Source organism: Ruditapes philippinarum, unplaced genomic scaffold, assembly GCF_026571515.1.
Source record: "Ruditapes philippinarum isolate M1 unplaced genomic scaffold, ASM2657151v2 ctg112_1_1_1_1, whole genome shotgun sequence".
NCBI lineage: Eukaryota > Metazoa > Mollusca > Bivalvia > Venerida > Veneridae > Ruditapes > Ruditapes philippinarum.
The window spans coordinates 239,709-263,255 of record NW_026854897.1 but is presented as its reverse complement, the minus strand read 5'-3'; the positions used below and the strand labels follow the sequence as shown (position 1 = coordinate 263,255).

Genomic DNA, 23,547 nt, shown 5'->3' with positions numbered 1-23,547 from the left:
GGGATTTTAAAAATACTTTGCACAAATAATCACAATAATAAGACGATATGTCAGGCGCAAAACATGGGTCCGTACTTAGAGGTCAAAGATTAACATAGTCTGTATAGGGTATATTTTGTGTCAGATCTATAACTTTTTCATAGTTCAAGGGATTTTGAAAATACTTGGCACAAATAGTTACAATTATAAGACGATATGTCATGCACTACACTTGCACCACTACCTCCAAGGTCAAGGTCACTCTTAGAGGTCAGAGCTTAACATGATAATCTTTTAAATTCCGTGTTTCATTTTATTTCTTTTAAAAAATTATTATTGCATTTGCAGATCTAGCATTGATCATAATTTTGGACTGAATATCCTGAGAGCCATACCTCAATCTTTTGAAATACCGGTAGCACAATTTTATGCTTCATATAAAACTTCCCCGAGGCGGGGGACGTTAGTAACTCTGTAACAAATTCTTGTTTATTTTTATTTTTTCGCGTAAAACTTACTTATTCTTATAAAGCACCTGATAATTGAAATAATTTTACCCCCTTTCATGTCTGGTCTTTGAAATCTAAACATCAACATTCCTTGAAAACAAATGCATACAAGACGGTCATTTAGCTTCTTTAATGACATTTGACACAATTGGATGACATGTTCTATTTTAAGTCTGCTCTATGAAAATGCTTTCTAAACACAACAAGATATATCAGGAAGATAAGTTAATAGATAGGTCAGAACGACCTTCATCTTTTATTCTTTGTTGGAAAAAACAATTCTGTTCGGCTTCAAACGACAAATTTCATTTTATACCTTTATTCTTATGATTTGACAATTATTTGAAACGATTTATCTAAAAATAACATACTTTATAATATAAAAGCTGGAGGCCGCTGTAAGATAGTTAATCGGTACGATTCGCTTTATTAACAGAAAAGCACCGCTTCCGTACAAATAAATTGTCGCTATCACAACAAATAAAAAGCTACATTTAAAACGGCGTAAAAACTGACAGTACAGTTGATGTCACACACTACATTATAATTTATTCAAATGAAAATGTGTTACATGATAGGGGCAGAAAAGAATGTTAACGACCGTTTTACAACATGAATAAAAGATCATCTGATATTACAACACAACTATCATCGTATGTCTACCGGAAAGGAATCCTATATTTTTACTGCGTTTTTATAAGATTTTTCACACCAAAGAAAAGAAATATAAACTTAAAACGTAATATATCCAGCGGATTTTTTTTCCAAATATGTAGCAAAGTTAAAGATGACATGCTGTTTTGGGTCGATTGTAACTGCGTTATAAACTAGTTTCGCAATGGATGAGGGAAAGCCTAAAAGAGTGCGGACTGCAGCTGAAAATGCCAGGACTGTAAAAGAAGATGTAAATGACTTTGAGGAAATGAGACATCAACTAACTGACATTGTGTCAAATAAAGTATTTAATAAAGGGATTATTTCACCAGATGACAGGGAGTCACTCCGGGAGTTACTACGCGAAATTAAAGATGTCATTCATGATATTGAGACAGTGGCTAATAACACATTTGATATTGTGTCCAAACAAAATCTGACCAAGAGGAAAGCTCAAACTAGGAAGAAGTACCGGAACTTGATGGATGCTTTTGACAATGATAAAAACATTGCAAGTACATTAAAGGTAAGAAAGTTACTAATATAAATATAACCCTATTAGTTTTGTATAATATATATACATGTATATAGATGCCTTATCATAGTAGCTTCAAGTTTCTTCATTTATATGGTTCTTATTATATTTTGCTTTGTTTGTTCGTTTGTTGTTTATTTATTTATTTATTTATTTATTTATTTATTTATTTATTTATTTATTTATTTATTTATTTATCTATCTATCTATTTCCATAATTTTAAATGAAATTGAAAATCTAAAACCACCCTGAATTACCGTCGTATCATAGGATCAATACACTTAATTGACAGGTTTGTGTAGCATGAACAATTATTGTTTTGATATAACATGTCAAATAGTGGGAATCTAGATACCATGGCACATATATAGAAAAAATATAGTTTAAATGAAAATTTATCAGTTTGAACAATACCAATTGTCTTATGATATTTACATTTTTCTTTTTTTTTCTTTTCTGTCATTTTTAAATGGTTATATCCGTTCTTGTTAAAGCGTTTTCTTAAACTTTTTTTCTTACATTTTTTCACCTCAAATGATACTACAGTCACGAAGATCGTATTTCATATAGGCATGAATTCAACAAAATAACAGATGCATGTATGATGAAATACTTTCTTTTGTTAAAATGATGACAAGTAGTTAAAATCAAGACCGTTTCAAACAGACAATTAACTAAAAATGTCATGTTAAGATACACGTTTAATGTTACATGGACAATATAAAATATGATTGTAACTATTGATGAAAGGTAACCGTACAAACTCGTACACTATAAAGTGGTTTAAAATCTCACTTTTAAGTGGTGAAGTCATTTTGTTAGAAAGGAAATAGATAAATGATAAACCAAGCATTGTATGAAAATATACGATCGTAAATTAACTGTTCTGTTTCCAGGACGAAGGACCAGATAGTGAATCATGTTTAACATCAACTGATCCTCTTGATCTAGACAACTCCTCAACCCATAGTACAAGCTATCGTAATACGCAGGCAAACATAAATCATGGCTATGAGAGTGACGCCAGTAACGCAAATTTTGAAGCTAAAGAAGAAACTGTTTCAGTCAACAGCAAAACTGTTCTAAAAATAGAAAATAGAATGGATGGAAGCTACAGTTCTTCAACGTCGACTGATAGTAGAAGAAAGCCACATCGAGTCTTAGCTTTCAACAAACCCGACCTATACGGCGGTTCCCCGAATTATTTTATTGACGACTACGAAGCTGCCAGTACAATTTCAGTTTCAAGTGGAGATAACTGGACGCTAAGAAAATCAACTCTTTCAGTGGATACTGAAAATGATAACAATAGCAGACGAAGTGACATCAACGGTCATTTAAGAAATAACAAAGTTAAAAGTGATGAATTTCAAAAAAATTGGAATCCCGCATCTCGTGAAGAAAGAAAACCAATGACTTCGTCCTTAGATAAAGGAATACATCACACAATTGATCAAAGTGACGAAAATGATTACGATGATACTGTACTTCCGCCTTTTGCTGATGGAAAATATGACAAAAAAGATGTAGACGATGTGCTTGGCGATTTTGATTACTTAAATGAATACCAAAGTCAATCCGATGCATCCAATGTGTCATTATGTGGCAGCGAAGAAAGTTTAAAATCTGCTGCAAAGAAAGACAAATACAAGAATCAGACTGGAAAGGCGAATACATTAGATGACAAAGACCAAAGTAATGATCCTCATAGAGATAAGAAAAGTGTAAATGATGTTCTTGGTATATTTGATTACCTAAATGATTATCATAGTAGAACAAATTCTACATCAACGGCATCTCTTTTTGATAGTGATGATGACATGGATCTAGACATCGAAATTAAACCTGCATCTCAAAGTGTAAATAAGTATAAGGACTCTGTATCTGTCAATGATAACACTAAATTGGAACTTGACAAAAGTGGTGTAAGGAAGGATACTAACAACGATCATGTGAATGTCAATAGTAGAGTATCAGAACATTTACCGGAAGAATTTATGGGTTATGGACTTATTGGGTCTGATATTGAGCTAAAACCGGACTATGAAAATACTTCCATGCTTCCATTTCATAGAAATGATTATGCCATGAACCATCAGTCGGATTACAGCAATATTAACAATGCAGAAAAGAGTGTCTCAGAAGAAAAATCACATTTAAATATTGCATACGGCATTGAAGACAAGGGCGTACGGGCATTTCAAGATAGATATCCTGCGTATGATTCTAATAGAACAGCGAACAAATATGACAGGAAAAAAGCTCTGCTGGACAAAGCACACTCTGAAGAAGTTGTTTCGGGATATACACATGGTGAATTCATATTGAGGAGAACACAATCTGAAGATCAAAATGGAGTTTTTAAACCAAAATTGTAAGTATTTAAGTTAGTTAAAGAGTAATTGTCAAATATAAATATGCACATCTAAAAGTATATATCAATAGTCACTTTAAAACATACTGTGTGTACAAGAAGACATGGGTGAACGGCTAAAAACATTTTTTTGAATAATATCGTTTCTCGTATATGGTGGGAACGAAAAGAATACAGGATACTTTTAAAAGTGCATTCGATATTGAAAAATAACGATTGAAAATTTATCTTATTCACATACAATATTGATAACAATCATTGAGTATACTGTTTTGAATTGTTCTCTTTCAGAACATCACCATTAGAAGTTGTACCAGAAAACACCTATCCAACTTCTGTGTACAATGACAATGTAGAGTATGCAAAAAAAAATTACGGGTTTTTATCATTATTTTTATTTGAATATATATTTGAAATTGAATAAATAAAGTAAATAAGAGGGTAGAAAAAAATCAGACTGATACTCGTATAATAGCCCTTTGAAAGGGACGTTATCATAAAAGTACAACATTTTCTTATGACATAAATTCAACTGGAAAATAATATTTGTGAAAAAAACAACATTAAAATAATTCTGCTTACTAAATTTGCAATTCTTTTGCTGTGTGATATATGTCTGTTTAATTATGTGTTTTCTTTTATTTCAGAAATCCGGACACAAGACGTTTTGATAAATGTGACTTTCTTATAAAATGTAAGAGTTTCTAAATTTTTATCCTTAGTTAAGTCCCTACATATCAAATGTTTATAATAACAGGATATTTATTACGTTCAACAGTTTACTGTGTAAACCATTTGCTTTTCAATTAAGGCTCATATCACCTGTTATATGACATTTGTTGTTATATACATTATTTTAATTGACTGTAGATGTAAATTTTACACATTTTTTCATGTTAAATAAGAGTTACAAATGAGCACCTGCAGTACAAATAATCATTTACAAGCCGGTAGTCTATTACTTATTCCCTGTGGGTTTTTTCCCTACGTATTTTCTACACTTATGTATGAGTTTGTTGGAAAGTTTGTATAATTACTTTATTAGATGAGCAATGATTATGGGAAAATTAAAACACATTGTTAAACTTCAACATCACTATATTATTATAATTTTCAGTTCTGATGGTCATATTGTTTGGTATAGGAGTCAGTGAAATTATCTTTGGTATGATTATTTTGTTTTATCGCTTTGAATGATCATTTCTATGTGTAAGATATAATCAGTGTACGACTGATCATTTGCGTTTCTCACATATTAATTTTGCTGTCATTCAGTTTGCTTTTTCCAGATTTTTTTTTAATTTGCAAAAATGATAAACGCTAGCTTTGAAATGTACTTTGTACTTTCTTTATTTAAGTCCTCCGGGATCATTGATTTATTACTTCAGCGTTGCTCAAGTCTTTGCCCGAAGCCTATATGTCGCAATTTGTTGTCTTGCATCAAACTGGATTTTCAGTTTTACAGAAAACTCTTTTATCAATTTTCTTTCTACTTATATATACTTGTACTTCGTTTACCGAGGTCGTATTGTCTTTTTCACTTTATTTTATTTCAAAATAAGTCTTTAACACTTTTTTATTTTGTAATAAGAACAAAAATTACCGTGTTTTGTAAAAAAGACAATCCCTTTTAAGAATAGCAATCAATTTACGTGAATCATGACTTACACCTGATGCTAGGTGTTGCTCCGTTTTCATTTTTTTCTTATTTACCGACTCAATCAAACCGAATCTGCTATTGTCATGTACATGTACATACTATTGGTTTTGTTGCTTCCAAGGGATTTCTCCTCACTAGATTCTAAATATGCACAATTTGTCTTTCGCTAAACAAGTAAAACCTTTCCATCACTTCTGTCTTTACAGGTATAGTGTATAGAAAGGATTGTAATTGGGATGAAACTGTTCCAGTCTGTGCAATAACATCTGGAGGGGTTTCCATTTGTTACTGTGCCATTTTTCTTGGAATTAATATGGTTAGAAAACGAAAAGTGAAATTGTCACCTTATTTTCGTGTTTTGATGGTGATCATGTGGTTAATATTGCTGGGAATGATAGTAGCAGGTTGGTTTTCATATGTTTTAAGTAGTTTAAAATTAAAGTTAGTTTAAAAAAAAAACACATTTTTGATAATAGTTCATTTATCAAATTTTGTTAAAGAAGCTTTTGAAATACGTAAAAAATGCTCTTGATAATATAGCTGTTTTATAAAATGTATTTATTATAAGTCATTGTATTATATTGTTGTCAATACTGTATTGTTTGTCTTACCCATACTTCACATGTATAATTTGTAAATGACCAAAGACAGTGGTTTTTTGCTGATTTTTTGTCAATTAACTTGAAACTTGGATAACATCATTATAGCGAGAATGAAAGCATTTTGTCATTATTTACATTTGAGCCGCGCCACGACAAAACCAACATAAAAGGTTTGCGACCAGCATGGATCCAGACCAGCCTGCGCATCCGCGCAGTCTAATCAGGATCCATGCTGTTCGCTATCAGTTTCTGTTCTTGTAATAGGGTTTGTAAGCGAACAGCATGGATCCTGATCAGACTGCGCGGATGCGCAGGCTGGTCTGGATCCATGCTGGTCGCAAACGCATAACGTTGGTTTTGTCGTGACGCGGCTCAATTTTATATATCTACATTATCATTACTGTCGCTTTAACTTATAATGAAAAAGTATTTGTTTGATATAATTTATGAGATAAGTAAAACATGAAATGAACATAAAGATGCTGAATTCTATTTTAAACTTTGTTGTTTGTTAATTTTAATGATGCTATTTGCAATATTATGAGTATATTATCTTTTGATATGAAGGCAGCTGTACGTGTGACATTAAGAACGCTATTAAATGCGATGACCTTTTGGTATTCCAGGTGGGGTGTTACTGTATCCAAGTATAAAGGACTACGCATTCAATGATTGCACGGGTGAACAAGACTGTTGCAGGAGGAAGCTCATACTAATTACATTTTGTGCAATAATTATTGATACTGTATGCCAAATATGCTTTGCGATAAGTATATGCTGTGTTCATTAACTGTCAAAAGGTGCAATAACTGTTGATATTGGATATATATCATTTATGCTTATTGTTGATATGCATTATTTATATGATATACATGTATATTCAATCTTTTATATGATATTATGTTGATACGTCTTAAAAATATTTATATTGTATATTTTACTTTGCAATGATACATAAGATAATTTTGAAGTTCATTGTAAATTGATAAAATGTGTCCACATTTCGCACTATTGTTTGTTTAATAAATATCGATTTCATTTCAAATTATTCTGCAGTATTTGTTGAGATATTGTATTTATATTAAATACAGTTCAGTAAGTAATTTTTGGTTAAGTTTTCGATTATGTTATTGTTGAAAACTGGTGCTTTAATTGGTGCTTAAAAACTTCACCCGTTTGTTTTTCCTATTTATGTGACAACTTGCAATGCATTGCTTGATTTCAAATGATCCGATACATGTATCTTACGCAGTAATAACAATATAGCTATAATAAAGTAAAAACTGAAAAAGATATGATATTATCATAAAGCAAGAGTTTCGTTGTGGTATTTAAAACAACTGCCATCCTGATAATGATACAAATATATTTCTACTATGATATAAATATATTTCTACTATGATATAAATATATTTCTACTATGATATAAATATATTTCTACTATGATATAAATATATTTCTACTCGACAGTGGTTTTGTTTTACTAGCCATGTAATATTTTATCAGGATACTTATCAAACTAGTTCTACTCGAAAGAGGCCATGTAATGTATGACAATGTTATCGTGATAATCATAAATACATGTATATTTATACTCGACAGCGGTTTGCTAGCCATAACATGATAATGGTCACAATATTTATACTCGACAGTGGTTTGCTAGCCATAACATGATAATGATCAAACTAGTTCTACTCCATAGAAGCCATGTAATACATGACAATATCAACATGATAATGGTCACAATATTTATACTCGACAGCGGTTTGCTAGCCATAACATGATAATGATCAAACTAGTTCTACTCGACAGAGGTCATGTAATACATGGCAATTTCATCATGATTGGACCTTTGTGAAGTTCCTAGCAGCATTAAACTGACCAGTCTGCGCATGAAGGGTCTGTACTATTGGTACCTCAACTTTAGTATTTGGATATTGAAATCCCTCGAATCCCTGGGAATTATCCATTACATAAATCTGTAGGTTGAGGAAAACAGGCTTTCTCATTACTTTATGGTATATGTTAATATTGTCGTGAGGTATTGTCATTTCATATGCCTTTATCATATAAATACCTGTTTGGTGCAAATAAATGAAAATAAGACAAGTGTTTTAGCAAGGCTTCCTTTAAACAAACATAGAAAATGGTTGGTCATATAATATGATATGTATAAGTGTGTTAAGTAGATACGAGCGTTTTATACTTTAAATAATAGGTACTCTGCTTAAGATAAACACAGTCTTTCATTTTTTGTGTCATTCATCTCTTTAAAATTACATAAAACAGGATGTAAATTTGTATAAGCTCTTCTCAATTTCAGACATTTAAGTGGCACATATATGTATTTTCATTGTCAAATTGAGCTGATTTGATTATATGTTTCAAAATATTGAGTTCCATAATCGAGAATGACCAACTGTGTGTATTGGAAAATGTTAAGGATAAAATATAAATCTACGTAAAATATAAAAAAGACTGCCCAACTCTTAATTGTAAATTGAACATCATAAGTAAATTCTTATAATTTACGGCCAACGGGGAGTTATCTTACATGGCTAGGGAAAATGGCCGACTGAAATCATGCAAGCAAGTTTGTAAGTGCATAATGTCATTGTATTATTTAATCTGAACAGTCAGTATACATTACGTTTAGAACGTTATTGACGTTGTCTTTTTTTCGCCACCACGTAAAAATTGGCACTGCCACTTTTTCATTTAGCTTGTTTGATATGTCATTTGATAGATTTGTATTGCCGTTAGCTTCACCTAAACTTCAATGATATGTAAGTTTATATATATAAAAATATACCCATTCTTTACTAGACCGCACCACTGGAGTAAGTTTTAAGCTGAGGTCTAAAAGCCTACAAACCATATAATTTTAATTTCTTAATTAAATCAGCTGGTGCACTTAAAACAGAAAAAAATGCAAAATGTAATTGAGAAATATTCTTAGAAATTAAAGAAAATTGAATGTTTGTGCTATTCTTAGCCAGATTATGAATGATTAGCATTGCAACACTTTTCATTTTTGTTGTTGTTGTTGTTTTTCTCATTAGAATGATTATTATGAAGAAAAAAAGAAATTTATAGCGAATGATTTGAAATTTTTTACACAAGTTACTTATTTTGACCTACATCAAATGAATTATTAATCTCAAAACATTATTTCCAGTCCCGTCATGTTAGAAACCTCAATGGCACCTTTAAGGATGTCAAAATGATAAACTTGCTCATTTTTGACGTCGTAAGATAACGACCGTTATCTGTGATTGGAAAATTGTGCAAAATTGCACGCACACTTGTTCTTGTTTAAAGTCGGCCTTGAATCTATAAGAAAGCTCTGTTTGCATGTGCGGTGTTTTCTATTTATTTATTTATTTATTTATTTATTTATTTATTTATTTATTTATTCATTTAATTTATTTATTTATTTATTTATTTATTTTTTATTTATTTATTTATTTATTTATATTTATATTTATATTTATATTTATATTTATATTTATATTTATATTTATATTTATTTATTTATGGGGAGGATGGGGTTGTTTGATTTTTTTATATTTTTTTTTTTGGGGGGGGCGGGGGATGCAGTGGGTGGATGGAGGAGGGGGCAGATGGGCGGCGGGGTTATACATTTGTATCAAATCTAAATCTTATTGGGTTATAGGCAGGGGAATGTTTTAAAGTAACAAACCACTACAGTGAAAATATATCTTAGGAAATATCAGTTTGCGAGAAATATAACAAAACCGTGCGTTTTTTTCTTTCTCCTTCTTAATCATGTTATCTTGTCAGATTGTAATTTGTAATTTTGACAACAATTAATATAGCGCGAAGGATTAATGTTATAACATACACGTACCACATATATATGTTATTAGTGCTCACTAACAAAATAGTACCTATTTTTTAACCATTTAAAATACCGTCTTAGTACATAAACCGACGAATTCGTCAATTTGACAAATAAACTCGGCAAATAAAGGGTTTATTAGATTTACAAGTATTATATGAAATAGAAAACACATTCAAATATCATGGAAAGAAAATAGAATATTGCCACTTATATATAACTGCTACATATAATACAGTTATGGCGTTCCATAGAAAACAACACCGGTAACATTTTCAATATGGTTGACTTACGAAAGGTATCAAGGTTTATCAGGTCAAATCATTTTGATATGAGATTGAAACTAAGACATATTTGTACACACTGACTGATAATTTACTTCACTTTGTCCTTGACGCACATACGTGAATCATACAAACGCATTTAGTGCAAAAATGGCGACCGATATCAATGTTGCGTCTGGATTTACCGATGAAGCAAACCCGAGCTGCTTCGATATCCGGGCAATGCCACCGCAACCGAAGGAGGCAAAACCGGGACAGCTGCCAGAACAAATGATAAAGAAATTTTTTGAAGACGTGAGTTGATTTTCATTTCGTTTCTAGTAATGCGATCAACATTTTACATATGAAATAATTTTCTTACAACTAGGTTACAGAGGCGTAGCAAGCGCTTAAATTGGAAAGGGCAATAAATATAAATACGGCAATCGTGAGATTATTGTAAAGTAGGGCTTGCATGCAAGTCAAAATACCGCTATGGTTACATGTTATTACCTTTTTGAAACATATTCTCACATTCAGCGCTATTTTCTTCTTGTGATTAGCATTTAAACACCCATGAGACCTAAAAAAAATCCTCTTTTTTTCATTTCTCAAAAAATTTAACAGTTTTTGTGTCCTTGTAATACTTTTCATAAGCCGAAAACATATTACTTTACTTTATTCAGTTTCTCTTACATTTGTGCAATAAATACAATTAAAGTGATCTAGTATTTTGTATGGAAGTCCAAATACCACTTTACATTTTGTTAAAATTTTGCTATATTTATAAATTATTTTACAGTCAGCGCTATTTTCTCCTACTGATAAGCATCTATCATGATTAAAATATGTTATTAAGAATATTACGGAAAACATTTTTGCCTGTTAAGGATTAAAAATTGTAGTCGTTTCCAAGACTTAACATGCCTTAAATGTATTCTTAATCCATCATTACAACATTATCAAACAGACCCGTGTCCCAATGTATTCAATTCTGAGACTTATGTGCCTTTAAAGACATTTTTTATATATAAAATATTTACTTTTGATGATACGCGTGTGGGATTGGTGTAGACACGTGTCAATCTGGTCTGGTAAATATCTGATTGTAAGTTTGTAAGTATATAAATACAATAGGAAATACATGATGTAGCAGGACTATATAAGTCCAACTAATTGTATTGTGGTATTTTGTGTATATCTCAACTGCAGAAGCGAATTTCTGACACAGAACAAACATATCTCAGAATCTAGCTTTGGCACAAAAATAAATTATGACTAGCCTATATATATGAATCCTGTTTTTTAACAATAATCAAATACAAATGACCAAAACATATGAAGCGTTGATAAATTAATAAAGAAAACTAACAAGACCCCGATTTAACCGCAAAACTGAAATTATATAAGAGCCGCGTCATGACATAACCAACATAGTGGGTTTGCGACGAGCATGGATCCGCGCAGTCTGATCAGGATCCATGCTCTTCACTATCAGTTTCTCTACTTGTAATAGGGTTTGTAAGCGAACAGCATTGATCCTGATCAGCCTGCGCGGATGCGCAGGCTTGTCTGGATCCATGCTGGTCGCAAACCCATTATATTGGTTTTCTCGTGACACGGCTCAAATTTTTTCAGTAATTTTATTTCTAAGCTCCGGCAACATGTTTCAGGGTTTTGTGATCGTGGAAGATTTTTTTGACAAGAAACTCCTAGACGACTGTAGAGAGGCCGTGAATGAGCTGGTAGAACAACTAGCTCAGAAGTTATTTAAAGCTGGTAAAATAAAAGGTATGTATTTAATTCAATGTACATGTATAGTCATGATATTTTGTGAACATTACATGTACCTTTGGGATTGGAAATGTTTTTGATGTTTAGCATAATACAAGGATTTTTACAATTAGATTAATTATTAGTATGAAAATATTGTCATTAATTGAAGATGAAAATAGTTCCTTCACTTGATTTATGAAAGTATTTCAAGTTTTATGTTTTAAGGTTTTTTGACCTGTCCCTTTAACATAGTTAAAAGAGACCACATCGCATGTGTGTCCTTCTCAAGTGAAGCATAACAGAATAGAATTGTACATATAAACACTGTATATCAAACATTTTGAATCACAATTAACATACTGTGTATCCATTTGAACAAGTAAATGTTAATTATATGGTAGTAAGTCAGTCTGTTTATATATTCAATATTGATAAAAAAAAAACTTAAATAAGAGATACTGTAAATGGATAATACTGTTAACCTCCACGCTGATAAAACTGTATAAAATGAACTTGTCCAGCTTTGTATTTGGATCTATCCATTGTTGTATAAAGGGGTGTAAATATAAAATGCAAAAATCGAGCAGCCGACAATATAAAGTTTGACCAAAGTGCAGAAGTATGGGTTTTTGTTCTTGTTCTTTTACAGATCTATACAAAGATTTCGGATTTTTCGAACGACTGATAAAAATAGAGGCAGATTTTCCTGGAGCAAATGTTATTCTGCATAAATACGGAAAACTTCCTCCGGTAATTTTATTTTTCATTTCCACTAAATGAATCATTTTGGTACAAATATTGATTTTTGAAACTCGAACACAAAAATAAATGTTCAACAAATGAAACACTTACGTATAGAAAAAAGGCAAACAAACTGTCTTACCCATGCCCTTTCTAAAGAAGTTAACATTTATTTGTTTCTGAGGTATAATGTGCCTTTAATACATACAGACTTGTTTACCGACTTAGATACTCACTCACTCATACTCACTCGACACTCATTCCTCATTCGCACGCAAGCGCGATTGCACACTCATTCACTCACAAATAGCCATGCAGTTACATCGTATTTACGCTACCTCTCCGTGTCCGTTCGTTTTTGCATCAATCATAGACTACTTTTGTGTGTCAATTTTAAGGTGAACCAAAATTCCTGCATTATAGTTGATATGATTTTTTAATTTTTGTAGGCATTCAAGTCACTCTGGACAAATGATAAACTGCTGAATGTTGTGGAACAATTGATAGGACCAAATATAGCAGGGCATCCTGTTTGGAATCTGAGGACTAAAACCCCGCAAAATGAGGCAACCACTGTCCCATGGCATCAAGGTTTGTCTTTAAAGCACCTTAGCCCGTATACATAACTGTATTATGTAAAACTCGTTATTCGATGCGCTCTGTCGGTAAAAAAAACACTTTTGAATAGTGTAAGTAATGAATAATTAATCAAAACAATAGATAAACTTCTTCAATATCAAAATAAAAAGAAGTTATGAAAATCGCACGTGTTATGGATGAATATTTGATTAAACGGACATAACAACAGAGTTGCACACATCAATTATCTGTATAGACAAGACATATGCATGTACATTGTAAATTGAACCTCTCTCAAAGCAAAAGACGGAATAATACTTTTAACACTACCATTGTTCGTGATTTGACTCTCTTGCTACGTAAACAACAAAATTAATACTGTTAAATGTCATTCAGATGTAGGGTACCTGGACAATAACTCATACAAGGTGTTACAGCCGACAGCATGGATACCACTTCTAGACACCAACGAGTTTAATGGATGCATGGAGGTAAGTTATGCACCCTTCAATGAAAAATCCTCGCTATTTTGCGCCACAAAACCACTACTGGGTCACGGCAGGGTAAAACCCCTGCTATTTTTTTCCGCTATCCCCAATATTGCATCGGAGGTAGAGACGGGGCTACCAATGGCTGGCACACTAGTTGTCACATTTAACCTCACCACATGCTGTGCTAGATGAAATTGAAATTGAATTACGTAGCTATATTGTGATTGATTATTAACATTCCGAGAAACATAAAAAGTAAACAAATAAGTTTTACATCATTAAGTAGAAACAAACAGTCATTTACAATAATTGGTATTTCCAGTTTTCATTTAACAATGGGTATACATAACAAGGAGATATACATGTGTACATGTATATATACAAGCTTATTCCACAAGTAATCCGTGTGGTGCCGTTATATTTCGCATTGACGCCCAATGTCGCACTTTCCGCTAAATGTTGTGCTATTGCCGCTAAATGTCGTAACCGCTGCTAAATGACACAAAAAACTTTGTCGCACATTTGATGACGATAAATTTCGCATTATTTTCTCTCATAGTTAAATATCATATGTTATTATTTATGATGTCAAAATATCTAAATTCACGTCATGTTAATATGAACGTCATATAAGTGATCTAGGGACCTATATCTATTTATCAGTTAGGTAAGGATTTGCCGTGATAATAAATAATTGGTTAAAATTGAAGTGATCTTTGTCGGTATTAGAAAATGACGACCATAATTTATGCCAAGGAGCCCCTTTGTGTTAAAACAGATTTACAATGTATACGTTTTTTCATGTTGTGGATACGAGCTACAACATCAGGCCGCTTTATAGAGTCGTTGTGCCTTTGCCCCGAAATGAAATTCGAAGACTCGATTAATTGGCCAATTATCGTGTCTTCGCCTAAGCCTTTCGAGGCGAAGACACGTCGACACATATAGAGTGCTGATACAAAGACTTCTATCCGCCGACAAGATGATTCCACAAAAGCAGATCTCGTGTCTTCGCCTAAATTGTATCTTTTCTTCATGTTGGCGCCCTCAAAAGTCGAAGGCGATGGCTAGATAAGTGAGCATACTTTCGTGTCTTGAATGCACGAAGACATAAAATGGCAGAAATCAGCCACAATACCTCTCTATAACAAATAGGATAAGTTGAATAAAATATGCATTTTATTTCTGAATTCTATAGTGGCTGATTTCTGCCATTTCGTGTCTTCCTGTCTCCACGTCTCAAAATTCAAAGGTGGAGACACGATAATATGCCCACTTATCGAGTCTTCGTGGAGTCTTTCACAGTGTTCGTTTTATTTACTGAATTTCATCATGAATGTGCAACTTTCGACATTTAACGGTAGTGTTGCAACAATGAACGGCACGGGAAAATCGTGCAGCATTAAACATTACTATTGCGACATTGAATTTTATCGCCAAAAGATAGTTCGACATTTAGCTGAGGTTGCGACATTTAGCGGCAAGTGGGGTATTTTGCGGCGTTGCGCCACACTCACCAAAGAAATGTTTGACCGTTAATTAAAGAGAGGTCTGAACATTCCGCGTAAATAAAACAATTTTCAATCGACTTATTTGACCTATTGCATGATCAGTAAATTCATCCCATTTTTCTTGTTCAGTTTTACATGACTGTTAGAAATAAGATGTGTCTTATATCTAATTTTCGTTTCAGCTCATGAATAAAGGTCATAGAACAGGCAAAGTCGGGACACATCAGTGTTGCCATGGCGGCACGTGGTACGTAATGCTGGAGGAAGACGAAATGAAACAGAAATTAGGTATGTAATTTTAGAAGCCGTAAGACTTCTTAAAGCAGTTCAGTTCGACAGATTATTTCACTTAATAGTAACAGTTCATTTTCATTTCTCGTTAGCACGAATCATAAAAAATGTTCAAATAAACTTTTACATGTAAATTGACCTTTACGTAATTCGATGGCAGTATTTTTTTTTTCGAAGACTCGGTCTTTTATTTAAGAAAGCATTTAAAACTTAAATGTCATGATTAAAAAGCACAAGACATTTGAACTGTACCTACCGCAGAACTGTGTGAACGAGCGGGGATTTCTACCTTCTGTCAGTCTGTCCCCACTAGCAAGTTTGTATATAGGGCGGCGCCATTATAGCGGTGTGGTGGGGATCAAGCTTACAACTCAAAGTGTGGGGCGTTTAGCGGTGATATTACTATCTTTCTGACCTAATAGGCGAGGCTTATACAAAGCTTTTGAACATCTAAAAAGACAAAGCCCCCACTATTCCCCGAATATTGAGGCAGAATTACAATGATAAGTGATTGATGCACGAGTCAAATACATTTCAGACATTGATGTTGAGAAAGATAAAGTATTATGTCGTGTACCGTATGGCGGAATGCTGTTGCTGAATAACATGATACCGCACAGAAGGTACGTGATATTCGTAACCAGAACGTAACGAGAGCAAAGTCATTGCTTTGCCAGAAATAAATAAAACAAATATCGTCATTGCTGAAACAGTAAATAAATTAAAAAAAATAAGATTATACGAAACGGGCAACAAAAAAGTACTCTAATGCTTAATATTGTGAAATACGAAGACTTTCTATAAGCCATATAGCTTGATATTTGGCCCTTCCTTTACACTCGTGTGTTCATCTTATTATACAAATGTAGTCTACCTCTATTTTAAGTAAATAACTCAAAATTTTGTTAAACTTGTATTGTATATACATTGCACTCAATAAGTATTTCTGATTTTTGCTCCGTTTTTTTGAAAATTTGAAGATCTATTCCAAATACTTACTGCCTGATTTTCTAGTTTGCCGAACGTTTCCGACCAAACACGATGGAGTCTCGACCTCCGATGGCAAAACCCGAAACTTCCGAATGGTTTCTACGGCATGAAAGAATGTGTATTGATGAGAACAGAGGATAATCCGAATCTAAAGGTTGACTGGGACAAATTCGAGGGAATAGATAGAGACACAGTACAAAGAAAGTCTGTAGAGGACATGAAAGACGTTATTCCTGTGAGTAATCTGACCTAAAGTCATTCACAAACAGCATTAACGAATCAAAAGAATTAAATTGTTACGTTAATGACATCATTCCCTTCGAAATTCAGAATTCATTCCTGCCAGCATTTATACTTATTAGAGTATATGTATTCGTAGATATTTTTCAACTTTATTGAAAAAAATTTGCATGTCAAATATTGGTATGAAGAAAAATAAAGTGTCTACTGTCTTAACACTACAGCAAAACCTATATTTGATCTTTGACTTTTGTTGAAACCATGAAAAACGCTGCTTGAAAGATCCTCATTTCCATTGCATTTTTTTAAACATGCGTCTTATTATTAATTGGAGTTATCCCATCATATAAAATATTGGCGTGGTAATATATATTAGCCAATGTACATGCGTTCACTGCAACAGTTGCTATGTTCAATGATGATTTTTACGATGTGTCAAAAGTTGTCTAACTGGACACCACTAACAAAATCATTTTATTCTTTACTCAGAAAGCCGAAGATGACGATTTTGATATCACGATCCAGGGTCCGTGGATGAAGAAATGGGAAATAGTGCACGTGAATGATCATGTCAGCAAATTGGATGCAAATAAAGATTATGCAACATGGCATGGTCACAAAGCATAAACAATCATTGAAAAATTGTGATAACTTAAACGATTTGGAAAAATTATGACCAATGATAGACACATGACCACAACTCTTGGACGACACGTTTCTGTTGAATAAACAGTTTCTTGCGTAGAAAATAAGCTTCTTGCATGATTATAGTCATTTCACAAAATTTGTAATTTGTTCATTGAAAGTTTACAATTATAAGTCTTCATAGACTATACTTTCTAGTTAAAATATCATAGTAAAAATGGCGAAGTACAGTGTAGTATAATTAGAGAAAATGTCAAAGTATATTAATAAATATCTTAAAGTGGTTTCTTACGATTTATAGATTTGCTAAAAATGCAAGTCTATTACTAATTAATAAACAAATAAAATCTAGAATAGAAAATATCGTGTATTTTATATTTGACATGTTGTTTGACAATGGAAAATGTGAAGTGAAAAATATTGAATGATGAACTCAATTCTGAGTCCGATTTATCACGTACATTTATAAAGGACTAGTTATAGTATAAAAGCATTTGTCAGTTCAGTCAATCTTTCCTTCTAATTACATATTTAGATGGTACAAGTATGTAAAGCACTAGTATCAGAAACATACAATATCTCCGCACAGAATTAAAAACCGAGTATTTACTATTTTAAGTCGCTTTCTTTTGTTTTTCCACTAACGCAGCCGTGTGGTAGTAAGAGCAGCTTACGTTCACAGCTTTGCCAATCCTACTCAATCCCTCAACCACCTTAGGTATATCACTTCTAAATAAGTACCGATGTCCTTTACCCTCTGGGTGACCTAAACGACCATCGCTGCCACATCCCCATGTGAACACGTGACCTTCTGCGCTCACTGCTGCACTGTGGATACCTCCTGCAGACACGTGTTGTATATGTTCACCATTGAAATTTTCTTGTGGTATTTGTGTAGGAACCCATCGAGAATTCTGGTCACCAAGTCCCAATTTACCCTTATAGCCGTCTCCAAACGCGAAAACTTGACCTTGCTTCGACACACATAAGGTGTGTCCATGTTTTTCACCGACGTTACAACTCACCTCCTCTATATGAGCGTCTTGCATGACGTCAACTAAAGTGGGCGTGTTCACCTGTTTACTTGGGTTAGGCCCTATACCTAAGGCGCCATCCTCGCCTTTGCCAAACATGTAAAGTTGTCCATCATTATCAACTGCTCCACTGTGAGCAAATCCTGCACTCATATGTTTGATCTTCACATTTCCATTTTTAAAATAAGGAATTACGCTCGGTGTACTTTTATCGTTGTTGTCTTCGTGTCCCAAAACACAATGCCGGCCGCAACCCCAACTATACGCTTCACCATCATCAGTCCATAAGAGAGTGAAATTGTTGCCACAAGATACTCCCGATACCTTGGTACTGAACGGTCCGTTTAGCATCAGAGGTGGGGCTAATGGTGGGAAAGATTGATCTCCAAGAACACCATGTGATTTATTGTATCCCCAGACAAATACATTGTTGCCTGCCGACACTGCTGCACCGTGCCAGATACCACATGAAACCTAGTGAAAGTAGAAAGTCAATGCTATATTTTTATTTTACACTAAGATTTGTTTCAAGCCCGCAAGGTTAGAACTCGTACGAACCGACTGTATACGAGGGATGATAAAAAATTAACCGGACTTGGTAGATAACTCTTCACCTGTTAGTGTGATTTTTCCCCTGTATTTTTTAGCCGAATAAAGGCTGTTTCCAGGAGTATTTTCGCCTAAAATGCTATTATTTGCCCCATGTGCACTTCCTCACTAGAACCATGACTTAAGAGCATCTGACTTATATCAGCTAGTAGATAAATAAAACTGACTGAAAGGCAGAAATATGTCCCTATAAATAGACTCTGCTATGTACCATGCATGTTGAATTAATTTATAAAATGTGGGAAAATTCCATTCTTAGCTGTTAGAATTTGATTTCAGATTTTCCCCTTTTCTGAGTTATCGTGCTATATTTTCCCCTTCAGAAAGCCACAGGTTATTTTTAAAATTGAAAAAATCACAGTGTTAAATACATAATTTATATAATGATTAATGCACGGAACATAACATAATGTGTATTCAAATCAACGGGAGTACTCAAGGCTGTAGCTTACACAAGATTAAGACAATCTGTTATAATAATAAAATGCTTAAAATTTCAGATAGTCGGTAGGCAAATTTAAATAAACCGTAGTAGGCTTATTGTTCATATTCAAATAAAGATGATCATAATAAGAGCAAAATTTATCATTCACTTACCATCCGGAAGATGACACTCTTCTCGGCCTTGTCTTTCACTAATATTTCTACAGGTTCTGTCCTATCTTCTTCTTTTCCTGTACCCAGTCGTCCATACTTCCCACACACAACCAAAGGTAAACAGGCGTCCGTTTTTGTTAATTACCGCAGTATAGTATCCACCGCAGTGAATATAGCATGCTTCAGTATTCACAGGTAATTTTGTACGTACAGGTATGTGCTGTGTGTCTGTCTGTCCGTTCCCGAGCTGACCACAATTACCGAATCCCCAAGTTAATACATCCATCGTATCATAAGATATTCTGAAATAGTGGAGAATTGTGAATGTTTGATGAGTAAATGAAAAATGTGGGAGTTGACAATCATTTCTATTTTTAGTAAAATTGCTCACCAGGGTAGTATACTGTGACATTACAGCGGCAAGAAGCTTACACCGATTACTTCCCTTATATAGTAATCTTGGAGATATATACTACGGAAGGGTCATTGAATCATTATTGGCGTCCGCGCCGAAGCGCGGCGCTCTTATGGAATGAAATCAGATTTTGTGAAAGGGCGACAGCAACTTCTCGAGCCTTTTAGTCGGTCATAATAAAAGCCGAAAATTCCGATCGGTATGAGGGTGCTTGATTATTAATTAAGAATGAAATGTCGCGATATGTTACAATGAATTTTCGCAATGCAAACATTTTCAAATGAAATAAATAACCTTTTTCGTCAATAAATCGCGCTCTTCGGGGTTTTTTATTTATCATTTTGTAGTACACAGTCGGTTATCATGGTATGTTATTGTTGTACATGTATCCTAGAATGATCAGTTGATGACCTAAATATTCCAAAAACCTATTTATAGATATATCTATTTATCACTCCTATCGGTAAATGCCGGTCTCTCCCGGTCTATTTTGACCAGGATTTACTAGTGACCGGCGAATAGTACCACACGTTTATTGTCCGGTCTCTCCCGGTTTTGGAGTAGATGTTTGATATCGTTACAATTAGAAAAAAAACAACAATAGCATGTTTCATTTTATCTATATGAGATAAAAACAATAAATATGTACACGGATTTATATGTAATATAAATCCGTGATATGTACAATAATTGAGAAAAAGGTACATTTTTTATGGTATTAAAATGACATTATCAACTTTGAAACATTTTATTTAATTTGTTATCCGTGTTTAGTAAAGATGCCGAGGAATTATTCAAAGTTACAAATTAGATTTTATGAATTATTCAATTGATTGATAATTTAAAAAATGATAAAGAAAAATACAATGTACATGTACATGGTTTAAGAATAAACGATATTATATATTGAAAGATAAACCATAATTTACTGACTTTTTCAAGTTAAGCTTTGACTTATAATCGTCGGTCAATATGACAATTGAATTCTTAAGATTTATTTCACAATTTTAATAAAAAAAGAGTAGTAAAAACTCAGTATTAAAATAGCGCATAAAACACAAAAAAGAATAAAAGAAAACAATATTCATAATTTTTTTTTTTTTTTTGAATTAAAATTAATAGATATTACAATTATTGTATAATAAACAATTATGCTCAACATGATCAACATGGTAATATAACCAGTGTCATATTTTTACTAACTTAAAGTGTGAACAGATACCTTAAGGGGGTCTTCGCTAATAAGCGATAACATAATAAGGATCTTACAAATGTGTGCTACGTGTTGATCATGCGTTACACATATAGATTATAAATGATTGCATACATGTATATCCGTTGCTATTAATAACCACGATCATAAAGAAATAACAAGTAATATTCTAATCTCTAGCATGCCAATCAAAGTTCATAATGAACAATGTCTTTCGTCCGCTCATTTATAAGTGATATACATTTCTGGTAGTTTATAAGAATATCTTGTCATCATATGTGTACTAGTTCATCTTCACTTGCTGCATTTCTTGCTTGGACGCCCTTTGATGCTTTGCATCAATGCTTTTCTTGTTTAACATACTGAAAAAGTTTTGCTCTTCTTCACAGTGGCTGATTTAATTCGTATTTAACATAATTGCATATTATCGCTGGATGTTCCAGATTCACGGGGGAGGAAGTGTTACACGAAGGATGGAGTTCTTATGATAACTTGTTCAGGAGTTCTACGGAGTTCGTCGGAAAACATCTGTATATACTACAAAAACACTCGTTAAAAATGGTTATTTTCATCTTTCAAAAATGAGTTTTAGGTGCTAAATTAAACTTTAATGATTAAGCTTGTCTTACATCTAGTATTATGTGTCAAAAACTAATTCACAGGCCATTTTTAATTGCCTCTTGCTTCAAATTTGGTAGTTTTCAGTAAAATTTTCAAATTATTTGCCAATTCACAAGTATTGACCTGTTTATTTCTGGTCTTCATCTTTGCCATACATTTTTACCTAAATTATAATGCAAAATTACAAACATAAAGCCCAGACTAACAAATTTATACCCGGTTTTTCAAATGTCCCGGAGTTCTTGTGATATCTCTGAAGATGTCACAGAGTTCTTATGATAACTTTTGTTATTGTCAGTGTGTTTCTTGCGCTAAATCGCGGCACGGTTTGGCGTTTTTTATTATTCAATGAGATTGTAAATCATTATGAAATGCAGTACGATCATCCTTTGCACAAAAATGTGGATAAAACGTTGGTCTTCAAGTGTCTGCAAAGGATAAATAGGTGATAGGCTATCATCTACAGTAAAAATTGAACCAGCGGCCACTGATATTCAGCAGTATAATGGCTTAAACCACAAAACAAAAATGTCTCAAAACGTACGCGTTGTTCTCAGTTTCACATGTTTTAAGCAACCATCTTTCTTAAGCAGACAATATAGACATGTTTCCTTTACCGACGGGCTAAGTATTTATATCATTTTATACCATAATAAATAAGTATATAACCAGCATAATTCCCACACCTATGTCTTAAAAAAGTACAATACATGATACAAGGTAGACTTATCACCATATATTTCTTTACCATTATTTGATTCTTTTGTTGGCTCTATTTTGAATTATGCATGTCCTGTATGGGGATTTTCTAAGTCAAAAGATATTGAAAGTGTACATCTCAAATTTTGCAAATATATTTTAGGCGTTAAGAAAAGTTCCAGCAATAGTGCTGTATACGGAGAATTAGGAAGATACCCTTTATATATAAACAGATATGTTCAAATGATAAAATATTGGTTGAAAATTTCAAATACAAATAATATTATTTTAAATACGATATATAATAACTCATTAAAACAATGTTTAAATGGTGTCAAAAATTGGACATACAATGTTAAACTAATATTAGAAAATTATGGTTTTGCAGATGTATTTTTGAAACCAAATGAAATTAATATAAATGCATTTTTGGTACATTTTAAACAAAGAGTTTTGGATTGCTTTAAACAAAAATGGCAAGCAGATTTAAACAATAATAGTGTTTTAAACACTCTTTATATTCATCTAAAAACAGATTTAAATTTTGAAAATTATTTAAATACTATCAAATCTAAATATCTAAGGAGTAGTATTACGCGTTTAAGAATTTCTTCGCATAATCTTAGAATTCAAACAGGTAGATATGGTAGGAATAG

At 32.8% G+C, this 23,547-nt stretch overlaps 3 protein-coding genes across 4 annotated transcripts; 2 read left to right on the top strand and 1 right to left on the bottom strand.

Moving 5' to 3' along the window:
• The first annotated feature begins 1,055 nt into the window (after positions 1-1,055).
• On the top strand, positions 1,056-7,719 carry LOC132741465 (uncharacterized). The gene is made up of 7 exons (XM_060729634.1): positions 1,056-1,668; positions 2,575-4,052; positions 4,344-4,430; positions 4,700-4,746; positions 5,170-5,217; positions 5,919-6,116; positions 6,941-7,719. The coding sequence occupies exons 1-7, from the start codon at positions 1,327-1,329 to the stop codon at positions 7,102-7,104; spliced, it is 2,364 nt and encodes a 787-aa protein (XP_060585617.1). The 5' UTR covers positions 1,056-1,326; the 3' UTR covers positions 7,105-7,719.
• Positions 7,720-10,451: 2,732 nt separating this feature from the next.
• On the top strand, positions 10,452-18,064 carry LOC132741463 (uncharacterized). Its single transcript, XM_060729630.1, has 9 exons — positions 10,452-10,754; positions 12,113-12,230; positions 12,865-12,965; positions 13,406-13,547; positions 13,932-14,026; positions 15,720-15,825; positions 16,367-16,451; positions 16,843-17,053; positions 17,548-18,064. The coding sequence occupies exons 1-9, from the start codon at positions 10,611-10,613 to the stop codon at positions 17,683-17,685; spliced, it is 1,140 nt and encodes a 379-aa protein (XP_060585613.1). The 5' UTR covers positions 10,452-10,610; the 3' UTR covers positions 17,686-18,064.
• Positions 18,065-18,205: 141 nt separating this feature from the next.
• Positions 18,206-20,819, bottom strand: LOC132741464 (uncharacterized). Of its 2 annotated transcripts, XM_060729633.1 has the most exons (3): positions 20,335-20,819; positions 19,944-20,245; positions 18,206-19,211 (listed from the first exon to the last, which is right to left on the bottom strand). In XM_060729633.1, the coding sequence occupies exons 2-3, from the start codon at positions 19,944-19,946 to the stop codon at positions 18,318-18,320; spliced, it is 897 nt and encodes a 298-aa protein (XP_060585616.1). In that variant the 5' UTR covers positions 19,947-20,245; positions 20,335-20,819; the 3' UTR covers positions 18,206-18,317. The 2 variants fall into 2 exon arrangements, with proteins under 2 accessions (XP_060585616.1, XP_060585614.1); XM_060729631.1 differs by lacking the exon at positions 20,335-20,819 and having other exon boundaries at positions 19,944-20,325.
• Positions 20,820-23,547: the final 2,728 nt, after the last annotated feature.